General features: G+C 38.3%; 1 protein-coding gene across 3 annotated transcripts in view; it reads right to left on the bottom strand.

Annotated features, from left to right (window-relative positions):
• Positions 1 to 238: 238 nt before the first annotated feature.
• Positions 239 to 16,716, bottom strand: part of LOC127634192 (P2X purinoceptor 1-like) — a 39,805-nt gene continuing 23,327 nt past the window's right edge. For 2 of the 3 annotated variants that reach the window (XM_052113643.1, XM_052113635.1), the window contains exons 5-13: positions 14,859 to 14,946; positions 14,358 to 14,438; positions 8,836 to 8,977; positions 6,120 to 6,265; positions 5,342 to 5,432; positions 5,184 to 5,249; positions 4,540 to 4,635; positions 493 to 537; positions 239 to 376 (exon numbers count right to left, since the gene is read on the bottom strand). In XM_052113643.1, coding sequence (XP_051969603.1) covers positions 493 to 537; positions 4,540 to 4,635; positions 5,184 to 5,249; positions 5,342 to 5,432; positions 6,120 to 6,265; positions 8,836 to 8,977; positions 14,358 to 14,438; positions 14,859 to 14,946 — 755 coding nt within the window. In that variant the 3' untranslated portion in view covers positions 239 to 376. The remainder of the gene's footprint in view (positions 377 to 492; positions 538 to 4,539; positions 4,636 to 5,183; positions 5,250 to 5,341; positions 5,433 to 6,119; positions 6,266 to 8,835; positions 8,978 to 14,357; positions 14,439 to 14,858; positions 14,947 to 16,716) is intronic. The other variant, XM_052113653.1, reaches the window with a different exon arrangement.

Below are 16,716 nucleotides of genomic sequence, written 5' to 3' on the forward strand. Positions count from 1 at the left end.
TGTTAACAATTACTTTATTCTAACATCTTGCTGCCAAAAACTCCTTGAAAGGATCCCAAAGAAAACACCACCCTCAGTCACACACCTTGTAATATTGTTTCCTTTAGCAGTCAGTTGTAAGCTTCTCAACAGTAAACACACCCAGTGGAAATGAGCTGTGTCTTAAATAGTAATAGTGATTTAATATGAGTGCTCAATAGTTTGTGATGGAAATAATATACATTTACAAAGTAAAAGTGATGTCTGGTATTTCTGGAGTGTGTGCCAAGCCTCCCGGGTCCTTTTGCTAATGGTCCAGTGTTGACAATATATAAATATTTTTTTTTCCAGTGCAGTAGTCCAGTACAGGTTCATGGCAGCCACCCTGCCTTCAATCCTGTGCACAGCAAAGATCTGGAATTATTGTGACCACTAAAATTGAAAAGTTGTTCATGGAGTTGCAGCATAATTCTACAGGGATCTGCAGTTGAAATTATTTGAATGGTGCATTACCTATGGTTGATCTTTCTCTGTCTGTGATGGTGGCAAATCTGGCTTCTGTGGATGGACAGAAACTTGTCTGAGAGAAATCTTTTTATGCTGTTGTAATGCAATTCTATATGTATACTGAATGCAAATATGTATATATTTTCTGCTAAAAAAGAAAAACCCAAACTTAAATCAGCAAGATGATTGCATGATTTGCTGATTTTAGCTGCGGTTTAAGCTGGTCTCCCAGTACGAGAGGCTAAAACATGTCCAAAACCCCTTCTAAAACCAGCAAACAGACCAGAGACAACTAAGACCAGCAAACCAGCCTAAGCTGTTCATATATATATATATATATATATATATATATATATATATATATATATATATATATATATATATATATATATATATATATATATATATAAACACATTTTAGAATAATAGTAAAGTCATCAAAACTATGGAATAACATAAATGGAACTATTTGGATTATGTTTTGACAAAACAAAATCCAAAATGAATAAAAACTGTGTTAAATTTTAGTTATTTAAGTTATACTCTTGACATTTTCTCAACCAACTTCTTGAGGTAACATGCTTGGATGCGTTTAAAACAGTATTGAAGGAGTTCCCATATATTGGGCATTTATTGGCTGCTTTTCTTTATTATTTGGTCCAAGTCATCTGTTTCAAAAACTTTTTTTCATAGAATTTTAGTTTTATATTAAAATTAATTAATATGGTGGCACAATTATATTTTTGTCTACAAAACTAATTTCAAACATTTAAGCATACACCTTCAGATCAAAACATTTTTAAATAGAAATAGTTTCAATAGAAACATTTCAGTCAAGTGTTTCAGAACTTTTGACCGGTAGTGTCTATATATATTATATATACACACATATACATACACACACACACACACTGGCAGCCAAAAGTTTGTAATAATGTACAGGTTTTGCTGTTTCAGAAGGAAATTGGTACTTTAATTCATCAATGTGGCATTCAACTGATCACAAAGTATATTCAGGACAGTACTGATGTAAAAAAAACATCATGGTTACTGCTGTAACCTCTGTTCCCTGATGGAGGGAACAAGATGTTGTGTCGAATGTAGTGACACAAGGGGTCTTTCTTGAGAGCCTCGCGTACCTCTGAACTTGAGAAAAAAACAACGAGAAATTGGCAGACAGATTTGCATGTCCCGCCTCCGGACATACGGGTATAAAGGGAAAAGGGCGTGCGTCTGTCAGTCAGGTTTTTGCATTGAGGTGCCAAGTATAAGGTATAGTCATTTACAGTGGTAGGTCTAGTGTCATTGCAAGGGGAACACAATGTCTCGTTCCCGCCATCAGGGAACGGAGGTTACAACAGTAACCATGACGTTCCCCTTCTGTCACTCACTTGACGTTGTGTTGAATGTAGTGACATAAGGGGTCCTATTTAAAAACACCATGCCTTAGACCGTGTTACCTGAACTGCTGACACAGGTGCAAGCAAGCTACTGCGTGCTAGAAGCAACTGTATCGGCTGTATGTAGTCCTCCCCAACGCCCCCAGAAAAAGGTGTCCTATACAGACTTTAGGTTCCCAGCACCCCTAAGGGGGTAACAGGCAACATGACTATCATGGGAGCAAGCCGGCCAGCCGCCGACTTTTCTCTCTCTGTGTTTCTCGTCATAGAGCATAAAGCGACTGGGGCTATCTTAACTCTATGAAATGTGTTGGGGAAGGCGCTCTTTTCCGTTCCTATTCTTTCAGGGGGAAAAGCCTTAATCCTGTAGGAAGAAGGCGCGGTGCGGGGGCGGCTTAAGTGGCTTTTCCTCGGAAGGGAGAAAGCCGCAATCGTAACGTTGCCATGGCTTTATTTTTGCAATGAGAACATAAACCATTCAGAAATGCTGCCTCCGTGTGATCGCAGCCCAGACACGCGAGGCAGCGCTTATGACCGTCAGGAGCGGAGAGAAAACAGACACATCCAGGAACTACACAGAGGCAGAAAGACATCTTTAAAAAGACACATATTTAAAAGGACGTTCAACGCCTGCTGTGTATTGCTTTTTTGTGAATGAATATACTCTCTTTTAGAGGGTAAAGATTCTTCTCTTTTAGAGGCATACACTCTTTTACAGAAGCGCTGTTGAAGCGCCTAGGGGCGTGGACTGCACAGCGTGCAGAGAGGGAGAAAGCTCCTTGTAACGCGCCATAGATCCAACAGCAATGCTCTGATAGAGGTGAGTGGAACAGTAGTGAGACTCAGCTTGCTGCTGCACAACCGCTCGGCTCCGAAGAAAAAATCTGACTGACTGAAGTTCTCTTTATACCCGTATGTCCGGGGGCGGGACATGCAAATTCTGTCTGCCAATTTTTCATTGGCCTTTTCTCAAGTTCAGAGGTACGCGAGGCTCTCAAGTAAGACCCCTTGTGACACTACATTCGACACAACATCGAGTGAGTGACAGAAGGGGAACAGCACCATCACTATTTGAAAAAAGTAATTTTTTATAAAATCTAGACAGTCCCAATTTCCAGCAGCCATTGCTCCAACACCTTATCCTTGAGTAATAATGCTAAATTGCTAATTTGTACTAGAAATCACTTGCCATAATATCAAACACAGTTGAATGTTATTTGGTTCATTGTCTTTGTGCTTGTTTTTGAGTTGCCACAGTATGCAACAGACTGACATGTCTTAATGTAAATATTACGTCAAAAATTGCAAAGAAACAAATAACAAACAGCTTTCTCTAGAAACTCATCAGTCAATCATTGTTTTGAGGAATGAAGGCTACACAATGCTTGAAACTGCCATAAAACTAAAGATTTTATACAAATTTTTTATACAAAAGATTTTGTACACTTCAGTATTCAAAGACAAAGGACAACTGGTTAACTGGGAAAGAGATGTGGAAGGCCAGATGTACAACTAAACAAGAGGATAAATACATCAGAATCTCTAGTTTGAGAAATAGACGCCTCACATGTCCTCAGCTGAAAGGGAAGCTGTTCAATATCACATAGCCCACTCTCTCCATTTCTCTCCCTTTCTCTCTCTTTCTCTCTCTGTCAAACACACTCTCCCGCCCTCTGATTCTCTGACTTGGAGTAACGTAATCAACCCCCATGTTTTTCTTTCTCAGACAGCTGCTACAGTGGGAGTCCTGCAGGTTAAGATGTGCCCTCACTTGCTTCTTTCTGTAAAGAGGCGTTTGGTCAGTGTGTTGCGTTGCTACGGTAACTATGCAGACATAGCTAGAGGAAGCATGGTGTTGCATGGACTAAAGAATTGCATACAGTCTATATACTGTATATAGAGCCTAAAAGTAAAATTCTCGCTAACTGAGACACACACACACACACACACACACACATATGTTGGTGCAGCTATCCTTATGAGGACTCTACATAGACATAAGGATTTTTATATTGTAAAAATTATAGATTCTATCCCCTAACTCTACCTCTAAACCTCACAAAAAACCTTCAGCATTTTTACATTTTCCAAAAAACATCATTTAGTGTGTTTTTTTTAAGTGATTTGAATTATGGGACACTAGAAATGTCCTCATTAACCACATTAATAGCATAATACCCTTGTAATTACCAGTTTGTAACCTTAGAAAAATCCTCGTAAACCACCCAACACACACACACAGACACACACACACATATATGCATCATTTTCCTCTCACACGCTCACTAAACCATATGAGGACATTGATTATATGTGAATGCTTATTAGAGCTGAAGATTTTTCCAAAATGACACTACAGTAACGCAGCTTGCTGTAAATGTTTGGATACAACATTGCATCTGCATCTGCTCAAGTAACAGTTTTTTTTCCATTATCTAAGAGTGTTTCTCGACTGCCATCTTGTGTTGGGAATACACAGCCTGATACAAGAATTGGATGCTTGTTTTTCCAAATGTGGCCTCTCACATCTTCCACTGGTCATTTATAGAGCATAGTGTTATTTTACACCAGCAATCACAAAGGCAAGTATAATGTGTTAAAGTTTGACTCAAATGTACTATATGATACTGTTTATTCAAAAGCCAGCACTCACCTCCTCCTGGATTTCTGTATTCTTGAATTTCATATTTTTGTAGTAATCTCTCTTTGGAAGTAAATATAGAAGGAGCAAATCACAGATGACTGTTGCCTTAAAAGTAAACCATAACAATTGTTTTTTATTATTTTCAAAAAGATTGGTGACATGCAATATTTAAGCACCTATCCAGCATGGCTTAACAATTGTTATAAACAGGCCAGAGCTAAGTACAGCTGAGTACTTACTCCGCTATATTAACCCAGATTGGCAATGTCACACAAAATCCTGTTCTTTGTGAAATCACGTAATATATTATGTTACCCATTCTGAACAAGTCAAAGTGAATGATAAGTAACTTTATATGTTATATTCTAGTACTGTTGTAACATATTCATAGATGTGACATATTCAACATATTATAAGGTATTCATATATTTATGAGAAACTGCAATCCTTTTAATAAACATTCAGGTTATAAATCATATGTCATTTAACATACTTAGGCTTTTTAGAGAACAGACCACTGTGTTCCATATTAGTGCATCTTTAATTTTATATGGTCATTAAAAGGCAAAAATGTGATTCTTCAGTTAAAATGAATCAAGTAGAAAATTCCAAATATATACTCTTTGTAAAAGTGTATTTGCTGTGAGACTCACCACTCCAAATATTCCTACACCTGAGCCTATGGCCATCAGCACTGGAATGATATCAAATTTTCCTGCCTGTAAGGAAAATTGTAAGCACTTGTAACCAAATGAAAATGTGCATGTTCCACAATTACCATGTGAATGAGCCGTAAAAAAATTAAGCTTACTCGTCCATAAACAATGATGTTTATCCGTACGCCAAACACCTTCATTAGTGTTCTCTTCTCCACGTTGTCCTCCACAAAATATTTGCCATATCTGAAACAATCAGTTTTACAGTACATATAGATCTGAACTGGTACTGTAAGTCCAAAGTAAATGTATTCTTTAAATTCTTAAAAACAATTCTTTACTCCCTTATTGCTTTCATCAAAGTACACAGGCTCAAATATAATACAGAATAGCTTGTTTGACCTTTTCTCTGATAAGATGTAAATGAATATTGACATTAAATGTGCACTCAGTAATTTTTTCCCTATTAAACATGTTTTACTCCTAAAGATATTAATTGCAATTTTGAAATATAAATATGAAATAAAGACCACTCACATGAGATGAGGAATGTATTCATATAAGTAACCTTATTCTACATGTTAAGGGGCGCCTTCATGTGGGCTGCCATTTTAGAACCATATGACCAGCTGAATACCTGTACTACTCACATAATCTCAATAACCGTCTTGTTATTGGACACATTCACTCATTAAATTAACCATGGCTGATTGTGACTAGTGAATTTCTACAATGGCATCTGTAACAGAAAACTGATTTTGAATGATTCTGCATCCACACCACTAGGTGTCACTGAATGTCCAAGATGACATGAAAAAAGTTACTGAGTGCACCTTTAAGTAATCTGCCAATATTCAAAGGTGTTAAAGGGTGTTTTGTTTCACCATGATATGATTACAATAATAATTTTTTTGAAGAAACTGTCTCACCCACCTGAAATTGTATCCAAGTGATGGTTTATTTTCTTTGTCATCTTTCCCAGTTCCGTAAAGGCCATGAAATTCATAATTTGGTTTGCAGTATGTGATACTCAGATCCAGATTGCAATCCCAGTCAATGAGAATTCCTATAGCACCACCCTACCAGATTACACATGAAACAAGAGAAAGATTATGACCCCATATTTCTATGTTCTTCTTCAGGATTTAATATAGTATTTTTATAAATTACATATAAAACCAACAGAAGTTGACCAAAGTGCTGTAAAAGTAAAAACAATTTTATATATATAAAAAAAGTCAATTATATTAACAGGTAGAAGCAGAGAGAGAGAGAGAGAGAGAGACAGAGAGAGAGAGAGAGAGAGAGAGAGAGAGAGAGAGCATTATATTGCAACCTCAGACTAAATTAAAATCTAAAGAATAAAAATAGGTCTTTCAGATAGATTTAAAGGTAGCAAGTGATGGAGTTAATCTAATATAAAAAGGGAGACAGTTCCACAGTCTGGGAGCTGCCACTGAAAAGGCCTGGTCCCACTTAGACCTAAACCGTGAGCAAGGGACAGAAAGGTTTAATTGATTAGATGACCTGGGTTCTTGAGGAAGAGTAGGAGCTCTCTTATATATTATGGAGCATGTCCATGCAGGGCCTTAAAAGCAAAAATAACACTTTGAAATTGATTCTGAAACGAACTGGCAGCCAATGCAATGAAGCCAGAACATGATGTGATCCTGCTTCTTTACACCAGTTAAGAGTCTAGCCGCCACATTCTGAACCATTAGCAGAAGGTCTAGAAAAGATTTAAGAAGACCAATATGTGATCAGTGCATGAAGGTCTTTCCTTTTGGCAGTAGGTCAAAGTTGGAAAAATATGCACTGATCTACTTGTAAAAATTAAAAAAGGAATCTAAAATGACACATAGATTCATTACATTACTATGTAGGTGTGCAGACAGAAGACCTAACTGGTTACCAATATCAGTGGTTGAGACAGGAGTATCAAAAATAAATAATTTGGTTGTCTCATTAAGCTACTCCTTGAAAATCTTGAATAAGTACAAGAACTTCTGGGTAGAAAAAATATTGAATGCATAGGAAATAATTCAAACTATATGTCAAGCATGACGTGACACTCAGACACAGTAAATCAATTCAAGAGCCTTTTAAAATGAAATTAACTGTTGGCCTATATTTAAATTTTTTTTTTTTTTTTTGATGTAATCAGAATGGGGTGCATCCTGTTTTGTTTAATTGAATCTGGAAAAACTATGAAATTATTTCTCTGAAGTAACATTAATACCTGTCATTTATTTTAAATTTTTCTAAAATGTTATGTCTAATTTTGAATTGTTCACATACTTTACTGCTGGATTATTATCACTGTGTTTACCCTTGCTTAAGACAATCCAACCGTCTCCACTGACTTTGCATTGCGAGAGGCTGCCTCCTTGTCATTTATGGCATATAACAAAAGACAGAAAAATGCCTAAAAGCTGCTGTGTGACAAGGTGTACAGCAAACAAGCTAAAAAAAAAAAAAAGATTTTTTTTTTTTATAAGCTTCCGAACCGTAAAAGCCAGCCTTTAAGGAGACAAAAGTGGATACAGGCAATAAGACGTGAAGCATCAGCAGGAAGAGTGGGTAAGTTGTGGGATCCTGACAATAAAATTTAACTTCTCAATATATCTCCTCCTCTCAGGTTCACATAGGGTGGTGAAATACGCAATCGACATGGTTCAAATTATGAATGTTTTTTTTTTTTTTACAATATCATTTCGTGTTCCAGTGGGCGTAGTTCTCAGAGTAGTTCGAGAACTAGTTGCGCTCTGTCTCAATTGATCCACTTTTATGTCCTGAAACAAACCGTTTTTTGGGGTCAAAAATGTATTTATGGGTTATTTAGCTTGTTTGCTGTACACCTGGTCACACAGCAGCTTTTAGACATTGTTTTGTTTTTTGTTATAACAAGGAGGCAGCCTCTTGCAATGCAAAGTCAATGGTGACAGTTGGATTGCCCCCCCCCCCCCTTGGTGTGGGCGTGGCCGTGGCCTAAATACGCTCTGTCTCTATGTGTGAGACCGTGAAACAAAGAGTGAGAATTTGAGCGAGAGAGAATGTTTGTGCAGTGTGAGAGAGAAACACTGTGTGTGTGTGTGTGTGCGTGTGTGTGTGCGTGTTTTTGTGATTTACGAGGACAATTTTGTAAGTTACAAATTAGTAATTACAAGGGTATTATGCTATAAATGTGATTTATGAGGACATTTCTAGTGTCCCCATAATTCAAATCGCTTAAAAATCATACTAAACAATGTTTTATTGAAAATGTAAAAATGCAGAAGGTTTTCTGTGAGGGTTAGGTTTAGGGGTTGTGTTAGGTTTAGAGGATAGAATCTATAGTTTGTACAGTATAAAAGTCATTATGTCTATGGAAAGTCCTCATAATGATAGGTAGACCAACATGTGTGTGTGTGTGTGTGTGTGTGTGTGTGTGTGTGTGTGTGTGTGTGTGTGTGTGTGTGTGTGTTTGAATGTTTGTGCAAAAGTGTTTCTACAAGTGAGTATCGGGTGTGCATTCACATATAATCAATGTCCTCATATGGTTTAGTGAGCGTGTGAGAGGTAAATGATGCATGTGTGTGTGTCTGTGTGTGTGTGTTGGATGTATTTACTCTCATGACTAAGATAGAAAAAAAAAGAAAAGTAAACCTACCATGCGAGCTATCTCTGAGAAATTGAAACCAGAGCGCTCAACGATGTCTCCCAATCTGAAGATAGGACACAGTGGATCATTCATGGGGTGATATAGACAGCGATTGATGTAACTTTGATTCACACTTTCTACCAAGTTACTCCTAGACAGAGAAAAAGACAGTGAGGAATACAGTTCTCTCTATAGTACTACTATCAGTTTCTGATCTAAAAGACAGAGTGTAAAAGGAAAGGAGGTTATAGAATGACAGCCCAGTTTCTTAAAAAAAATAAAAATTTTATATATATACAGGTGAAACTCGAAAAATTAGAATATCGTGCAAAAGTTCATTAATTTCAGTAATTCAACTTAAAAGGTGAAACTAATATATTATATAGACTCATTACAAGCAAAGTAAGATATTTCAAGCCTTTATTTGATATAATTTTGATGATTATGGCTTACAGCTTATGAAAACCCCAAATTCAGAATCTCAGAAAATTAGAATATTACATGAAATCAATAAAAAAAAAAGATTTTAAATACAGAAATGTCGGCCCTCTGAAAAGTATAATCATGCATGTGTACTCAGTATTTGGTTTGGGCCCCTTTTGCATTAATTACTGCCTCAATGCGGCGTGGCATGGATGCTATCAGCCTGTGGCACTGCTGAGGTGTTATGGAAGACCAAGATGCTTCAATAGCGGCCTTCAGCTCTTCTGCATTGTTTGGTCTCATGTCTCTCATCTTTCTCATGACAATGCCCCATAGATTCTCTATGGGGTTCAGGTCAGGCGAGTTTGCTGGCCAATCAAGCACAGTAATACCATGGTCATTGAACCAGGTTTTGGTACTTTTGGCAGTGTGGGCAGGTGCCAAGTCCTGCTGGAAAATGAAGTCAGCATCTCCATAAAGCTTGTCTGCTGAAGGAAGCATGAAGTGCTCTAAAATGTCCCGGTAGAGGGCTGCGTTGACTCTGGACTTAATAAAGCACAGTGGACCAACACCAGCCGATGACATGGCTCCCCAAACCAACACAGACTGTGGAAACTTCACACTGGACTTCAAGCATCTTGGATTGTGTGCCTCTCCATTCTTCCTCCAGACTCTGGGACCTTGGTTTCCAAATGAGATGCAAAATTTCCTCTCATCAGAAAAGAGGACTTTGGACCACTGAGCAACAGACCAGTTCTTTTTTTCTTTAGCCCAGGTAAGACGTTTGACATTTGAAGCCCGTGTCCAGGACCCGTGTGCGGTGGCTCTTGATGCAGTAACTCCAGCCTCAGTCCACTCCTTGTGAAGCTCCCCCACACATTTGAATGGCCTTTTCCTGACAATCCTCTCCAGGCTACGGTCATCCCTGCTGCTTGTGCACCTTTTCTTCCACACTTTTCCCTTCCACTTAACTTTCTATTAATGTGCTTTGATACAGCACTTTGAGAACATCCAACTTCTTTTGCAATTACCTTTTGAGGCTTTCCCTCCTTGTGGAGGGTGTCAATGATGGTTTTCTGCACAGCTGTCAGGTCAGCAGTCTTCCCCATGATTGTGAATTCAACTGAACCAGACTGAGAGACCATTTAAAGGCTCAGGAACCCTTTGCAGGTGTTTAGCTGATTAGAGTGTGACACTTTGAGCCTACAATACTGAACCTTTTCACAATATTCTAATTTTCTGAGATTCTGAATTTGGGGTTTTCATAAGCTGTAAGCCATAATCATCAAAATTATATCAAATAAAGGCTTGAAATATCTTACTTTGCTTGTAATGACTCTATATAATATATTAGTTTCACCTTTTAAGTTGAATTACTGAAATTAATGAACTTTTGCACGATATTCTAATTTTTCGAGTTTCACCTGTATATATATATAATACATACAGTATAATACATACAGTATCTCACAAAAGTGAGTACACCCCTCACATTTTTCCAGAGGTTCCAGAGGTTATCTTTGGGAAATAGACATATGAGTGCTGTCAGCATTGCTGCAGAGGTTGAAGGGGTGGGGGGTCAGCCTGTTAGTTCTCAGACCATACGCCACACACTGCATCAAATTGGTCTGCCTGGCTGTCGTCCCAGAAGGAAGTCTCTTCTAAAGATGATGCACAAGAAAGCCTGCACACAGTTTGCTGAAGACACACAGACCAAGGACATGGATTACTGGAACCATGTCCTGTGGTCTGATGAGACCAAGATAAACTTATTTGGTTCAGATAATGTCAAGCGTGTGTGGCGGAAACCAGGTAAGGAGTACAAAGACAAGTTTGTCTTGCCTACAGTCAAGCATGGTGGTGGGAGTGTCATGGTCTGGGGCTGCATGAGTGCTGCCGGCACTGGAGAGCTACAGTTCATTGAGGAAACCATGAATGCCAACATGTACGGTGACATACTGAAGCAGAGCATGATCCCCTTCCTTTGGAGACTGGGCCACAGGGTAGTATTCCAGCATGATAATGACCCCAAACACACCTCCAAGATAACCACTGCCTTGCTAAAGAAGCTGAGGGCGAAGGTGATGGACTGGCCAAGAATGTCTCCAGATCTAAACCCTATTGAGCATCTGTGGGGCATCCTCAAACGGAAGGTGGAGGAGCACAAGGTCTCTAACATCCACCAGCTCTGTGATGTCATCATGGAGGTGTGGAAGAGGACTCCATTGGCAACCTGTGAAGCTCTGGTGAACTCCATGCCCAAGAGGGTTAAAGCAGTGCTGGAAAATAATGGTGGCCACACAAATTATTGACACTTTGGGCCCAATTTGGACATTTTCACTTAGGGGTGTTCTCACTTTTGTTGCCAGAGGTTTAGACATTAATGGCTGTGTGTTGAATTATTTTGAGGGGACAGCAAATTTACACTGTTATACAAGCTGTACACTCACTACTTTACATTGTAGCAAAGTGTCATTTCTTCAGTGTTGTCAAATGAAAAGATATAATCAAATATTTACAAAAATGTGAGGGGTGTACTCACTTTTGTGAGATACTATATATAAACTTTAAACTTGCTGTGGAACATCATCAGAGTATATAAAAAAAATATATATATATATATATATATATATATACGAATAGGATATATATATATATATATATATATATATATATATATATATATATATATATATATTAATATATACTCTGATGATGTTCCACAGCAAGTTTAAAGTTTCCTTTTGCTTGCAGTGCATACATTTTATAATAGGAAAAAAACATTAATTTGGTATTCTACCCATTCTAATTTTTACCATGAAACAAAAAGGTAGAGTTGGTTACTCGAGTTTGGTTACATTTTTACTCTGACTTGACTCAGACTCGAGCCTTTGATACTCAGGATTTTTTGCATGCATGTGCGCATGTGATGCAATGGAAAAAAAAAATCACAAAACAGAAATCAATGAACAAATCTCTGTCTGTATGCAGCTGTATTATCTCCTGAAGTCGTAGACATAGACAGAGTTGTTTCACTGTGTTTAAGCAAACACATGCACACACACGTGCACAGGCACACTCATCAGTCAACCAATTTGCTTGAATGGTAATACAGAGACGACTGTATAACATCGACTACCGAGGTGGTTGGCACGACCAAAACATAAAGTAATATCCAATGTAATAGAAACTAAACAAGGCAGTTTCACACGACACAGGACCTGACAACTGATAAAATTGTGTGTGACATTTCTGCAGCCAAGGCTTTGTGGTTTCACCATTGTTAAAATCTTAAAATCAAAAACTGCATTGAGTCAAGTCACCCACAGTTTACCAAAAAAGGTGTAATGTATGTATGCACGTAGGCTTCTGTAGTCAGCTTGAACTGGTCCATAATAGCTTGATGAATTAACTGTGTAACTTTTTAAATAGTCGGCGGGAAAAAGTTTTATTGCTAAAGCAGTCATCAACTCTAAATAGATAAACAGCACTTATTTATTATTGATTATTTTCAAAGCATTGACGAGCTGCTTAAAATACATTCTTTTACAGCATTTGTCCACCATTCACAACATTCAACCATGCACAATATTTTGGGCAGTGAAATGTTTGGTTTATTATTTAATTATAGACTATAAAATAAACATATTATTCGATGATAAAGTTTGTGGATGATGCTAAACTTCATATTATGAGATGAATTTAGTTGGTTATGACATTTTTATTTTAAATGTTTATTTTATTTTTATTGTAAACCACCGGGTAACTTATGCATGTCTTTTTTAGCCTATATCTCTGACACTTTTGAAGGACAATTCTGTTAGATTTATGACTCAAAATTCTTCTTCTCCATGTTTTGGGATTAAGGTGCACAAGCAGCAAGCAGAACTGCCCTGCATTGTGCGGTTTCCCGTAAATTAACTAGAAAATCATGTCCGTGACGACATGGCCCTAATATTATCAGTAGGCTTTTCCAGTGTTTTTGGATGTAGCATTTGTAGCATTTGTAGCATTCAACTCATGGGACATCTCCACCAGGAAAACACGGTGTGTCTCTTTCTGGACTCTGTCTAGAAGTTCATGGATGAGAGGGATTGGTGGAAAAGCATACAGCAATTGGTCTGGCCAGTTGTGTGCAAATGCATCCTGACCTAGTGGCTGTCTTGGTCCTGTTACGAGAACCATAGATAGTGAGTTGTACCTGCAGAAGCAAACAGATCCACCTGTGCCTTGACGAATGTCTGCCAAATGCTCTTTACAACCTCTAGATGCAGTCTCCAGTGGCCGGAATTCTGTGCATTATGGGACAAGGTGTCCACTGTGCTGTACCTCACCCCTGCTAGGTGCATTGCTCTTAAGGAGAACAACCTGGGGTAAGCCCATGTCCAGTGATTCAGTGTGAGAGCAAGCAGAGCTTGTGACCTGGTACCCCTGTAGTGGTTTATATGGAAGACGGTACACAGGTTGTCTGCATGCACAAGTACATGATAACCCTATAGAACAGAGAGGGAATGTTTTAATCCCAGCCTGCAACTCAAGCAAATTGATATGCTCCTGTGCAGTATGATCTGACCATTCGCCCCTTACTTCTCTGTGATGCCACACTGCACACCAGCCGGTTTTGGAGGCATCTGTTGCTATTACCTCCCTGCGTGATGGGAGTTGTCCCATGCTCACTCCGGATCAAAGGAAGCTCCTTGATTGCCATCTTTGTAGAGCAGCCCAACATTTCAGAGAGATGCGCATCAAAGTATTTTTGTGACATACTGGATTTAATCGCAGAGATGTGAACCACATCTGCAAGGGTCTGACATGAAGCTTCCCTAATGCAACAACCTATGCTGCAGCTATAATCAGTCCCTGCAGATGCAGCAGGGTTAAGTAGGTTTAGTAGGTTTTGTAAGTAACAGTAAGGAAGTAAGGAAGTCTGGTGTTTGAGACCCCATATTATAACATTGTTGACTTCACACTCAGAGGTCACAGAGTGACCTTTTTGGTATACAGCTCTTGATCTGTGGGAACCGCAAGAGAACGTCCACTACGAAGCACCGCCCTGGCTGTCAGAAAGAACGAAATATAATAGATATTTGGAAAAGAAAACCTTTTACCTGACTACATTGAACTGGCGAAAGGTGATGGAGTTTTTGATGAATAGTGTGTAGTTTTCTGCTGCCTGCAGAATTGGAGGGCTACAGGAAAAAATAAGAGGGAAATGTCTCACTACAGTTCAATAGATTAGACCAACGCTGTGGGATTCAAAACAACATGAAATACGCTTTGTCACATGCTCAAGGTATACAAACATATACAATACACTTTGGGTCAGGTGTGCAATTTCAGAAGTTTTGAATAAAGCTTTAAGGAAACTCTGTCAAGTATGATTTCATCCTTCTTTATTTACTTCCAAAAAGAAGATATACAGGAAAGTTCAGAGTTATTTTTTCATAAACACTGTCAAATATTTAATTTAAATCAAACTCAAACACAGACAAAGACAATTAAAGTCTGGTTTTGCCAAAGCCATGTGCCTCAATCATTGCAAGTTACTTTTTAACATCCTATTGATGTTGACACAATTAATCAGCACTTAATAAAAACATAATCCATACTCTGGTATTTGACGATCATCTTCAACAGGACACCAGGAGTAGATCTCACAAGTACTGGTTGAGTTCTCACACTTTCCCGTCATGTGCCCTAAGAAATAGGAGACTATTATTAAAAGAATGAAAATTCGAGGTGGTGAAAAAGACAGAAAATCGTGAGAGAAAGATATTTCTTCAGAATTAAAATACAAATTTTAAAGTACAATTTAAGAACAGCTTGGTTAAATTGCCACAAAATTGGGCAGAAATATAAAATTTCACACTCTGAAGATGAAGAGACCTTGTGAAAAACAATAAGATGAAAGAAGATAAAATATCACTTTGTTCAGGTGATACATACTTTATCTTCCATTCTTGCTTGTAACAGTGAGATTTAAAAATGAAAGTGTGGGGCTGCAGTGGCTTTGATATAACAAAATTAACTTCATCCTGAATTAATGAGCATGAAGAATGAATCCATCAGACCCGTTCCATGGGTAAATTTCAGTCTGAATCTTTTTACTTTGCCAGGATGATTTATGTACACACTGAACCTTTTTCATGGTATAACAGTTTGGCAAACATACAACCATTAAAGTACACTTAAACAGGGTAACAACCAATATATACTTTGAGTATGTCCTTGTCATGTATGTGCTAAAAAATGAGCCAGTTAAAGTAGTTCACCTAAAAATGAAAAATGTCCTTTTACTCACTCATTAAGTTTCTACTGGAGGGACGTGATGCCATGCAAGGTTTGGACTTGTGAACGGCGAGCTCTGCGCACTTTGCTAGTTTTAACACTATTAATGTCATAAAATGGTGAGATTCGTTACAATTTTTTCCATAACTGTTCTAGGAGGACAATATGTCAAAGAATTCAAAATCCTCTGGCTCAGGAGACATTAAAAGACACTTACGTGCTCAAGCTGATGACTTTGAGCAGCAGGCCGCAAGCCGGGGAGTCGATTTGGTTGCAGAAATTAGTGAATTTCATCAGAAAATGTTGAACATGTCAGCAATGCTGATGAAAGTCGTTGGTTACTTGGAGGATATTGCTGTAATACGTGGAGACGAAATTCACTGAGGTGGTTACAAGAGTGGGGGACGTCGAGAAATGGATAGATTATCTGGAGTCATCGGAGAAGGAATTATCTGCTAATTCGCCATAGACCAAGGTGGATTTGGAGCATGTTTGGGAGAAGTCAGAAGATATGGAGAACCGTAGCTGGCGGAATAATGTCTGTATAGTTGGAATTTCTGAGGGAGCAGAGGGTCAGGATATGGTGAAATTCCTGGATGGTCTCTTTCCGAATCTACTCAACATAACAGGCCATAAGATGGAAATCGAGCGAGCTCACAGGGTTCTGGCTCGGAGATCAGCTTAGGGAGACAGGCCCCGATCAATTCTGGCTGTATTTCTGAGATCATACAATAAAGATCTCTTGGTATGCGAGTCAAGGAGTAAAGGAAGGCTTTTTTTGGAAGAACCACAGCATTTTCTTGTTCCCAGACTTTGCAAATTTGACAAGAGAAAAACGTGAACAATTCAAGGAATGCAAGAATATCTTACATCAATGGAAGTTCACTTTTGCACTGATATTCCCGGTCAAATTGAGAATAGATGCTAAGGATGGCCATAAAATATTTACATGCCCAAAGCAAGCAATGTCCTTCATAAAGTCAATGGACTAAGTAAGTTAGGCATACAGTCTAAGTTTAGAGGGATGGACGCCAGTTGCGCGGGGTTAATGCACACATTTTTCTTTTTTCTGTTTTTTTGGTTCGGGGGAAGTTTGGGGTTTGATTATTGCACTAATGTTGGAATGTGGTCTTTATAGTTTAGTTTTTGAAACACAATCTATTTTTTCTAATATGTCAA

Source organism: Xyrauchen texanus, chromosome 4 (assembly GCF_025860055.1).
Source record: "Xyrauchen texanus isolate HMW12.3.18 chromosome 4, RBS_HiC_50CHRs, whole genome shotgun sequence".
Taxonomy (NCBI): Eukaryota; Metazoa; Chordata; class Actinopteri; order Cypriniformes; family Catostomidae; genus Xyrauchen; species Xyrauchen texanus.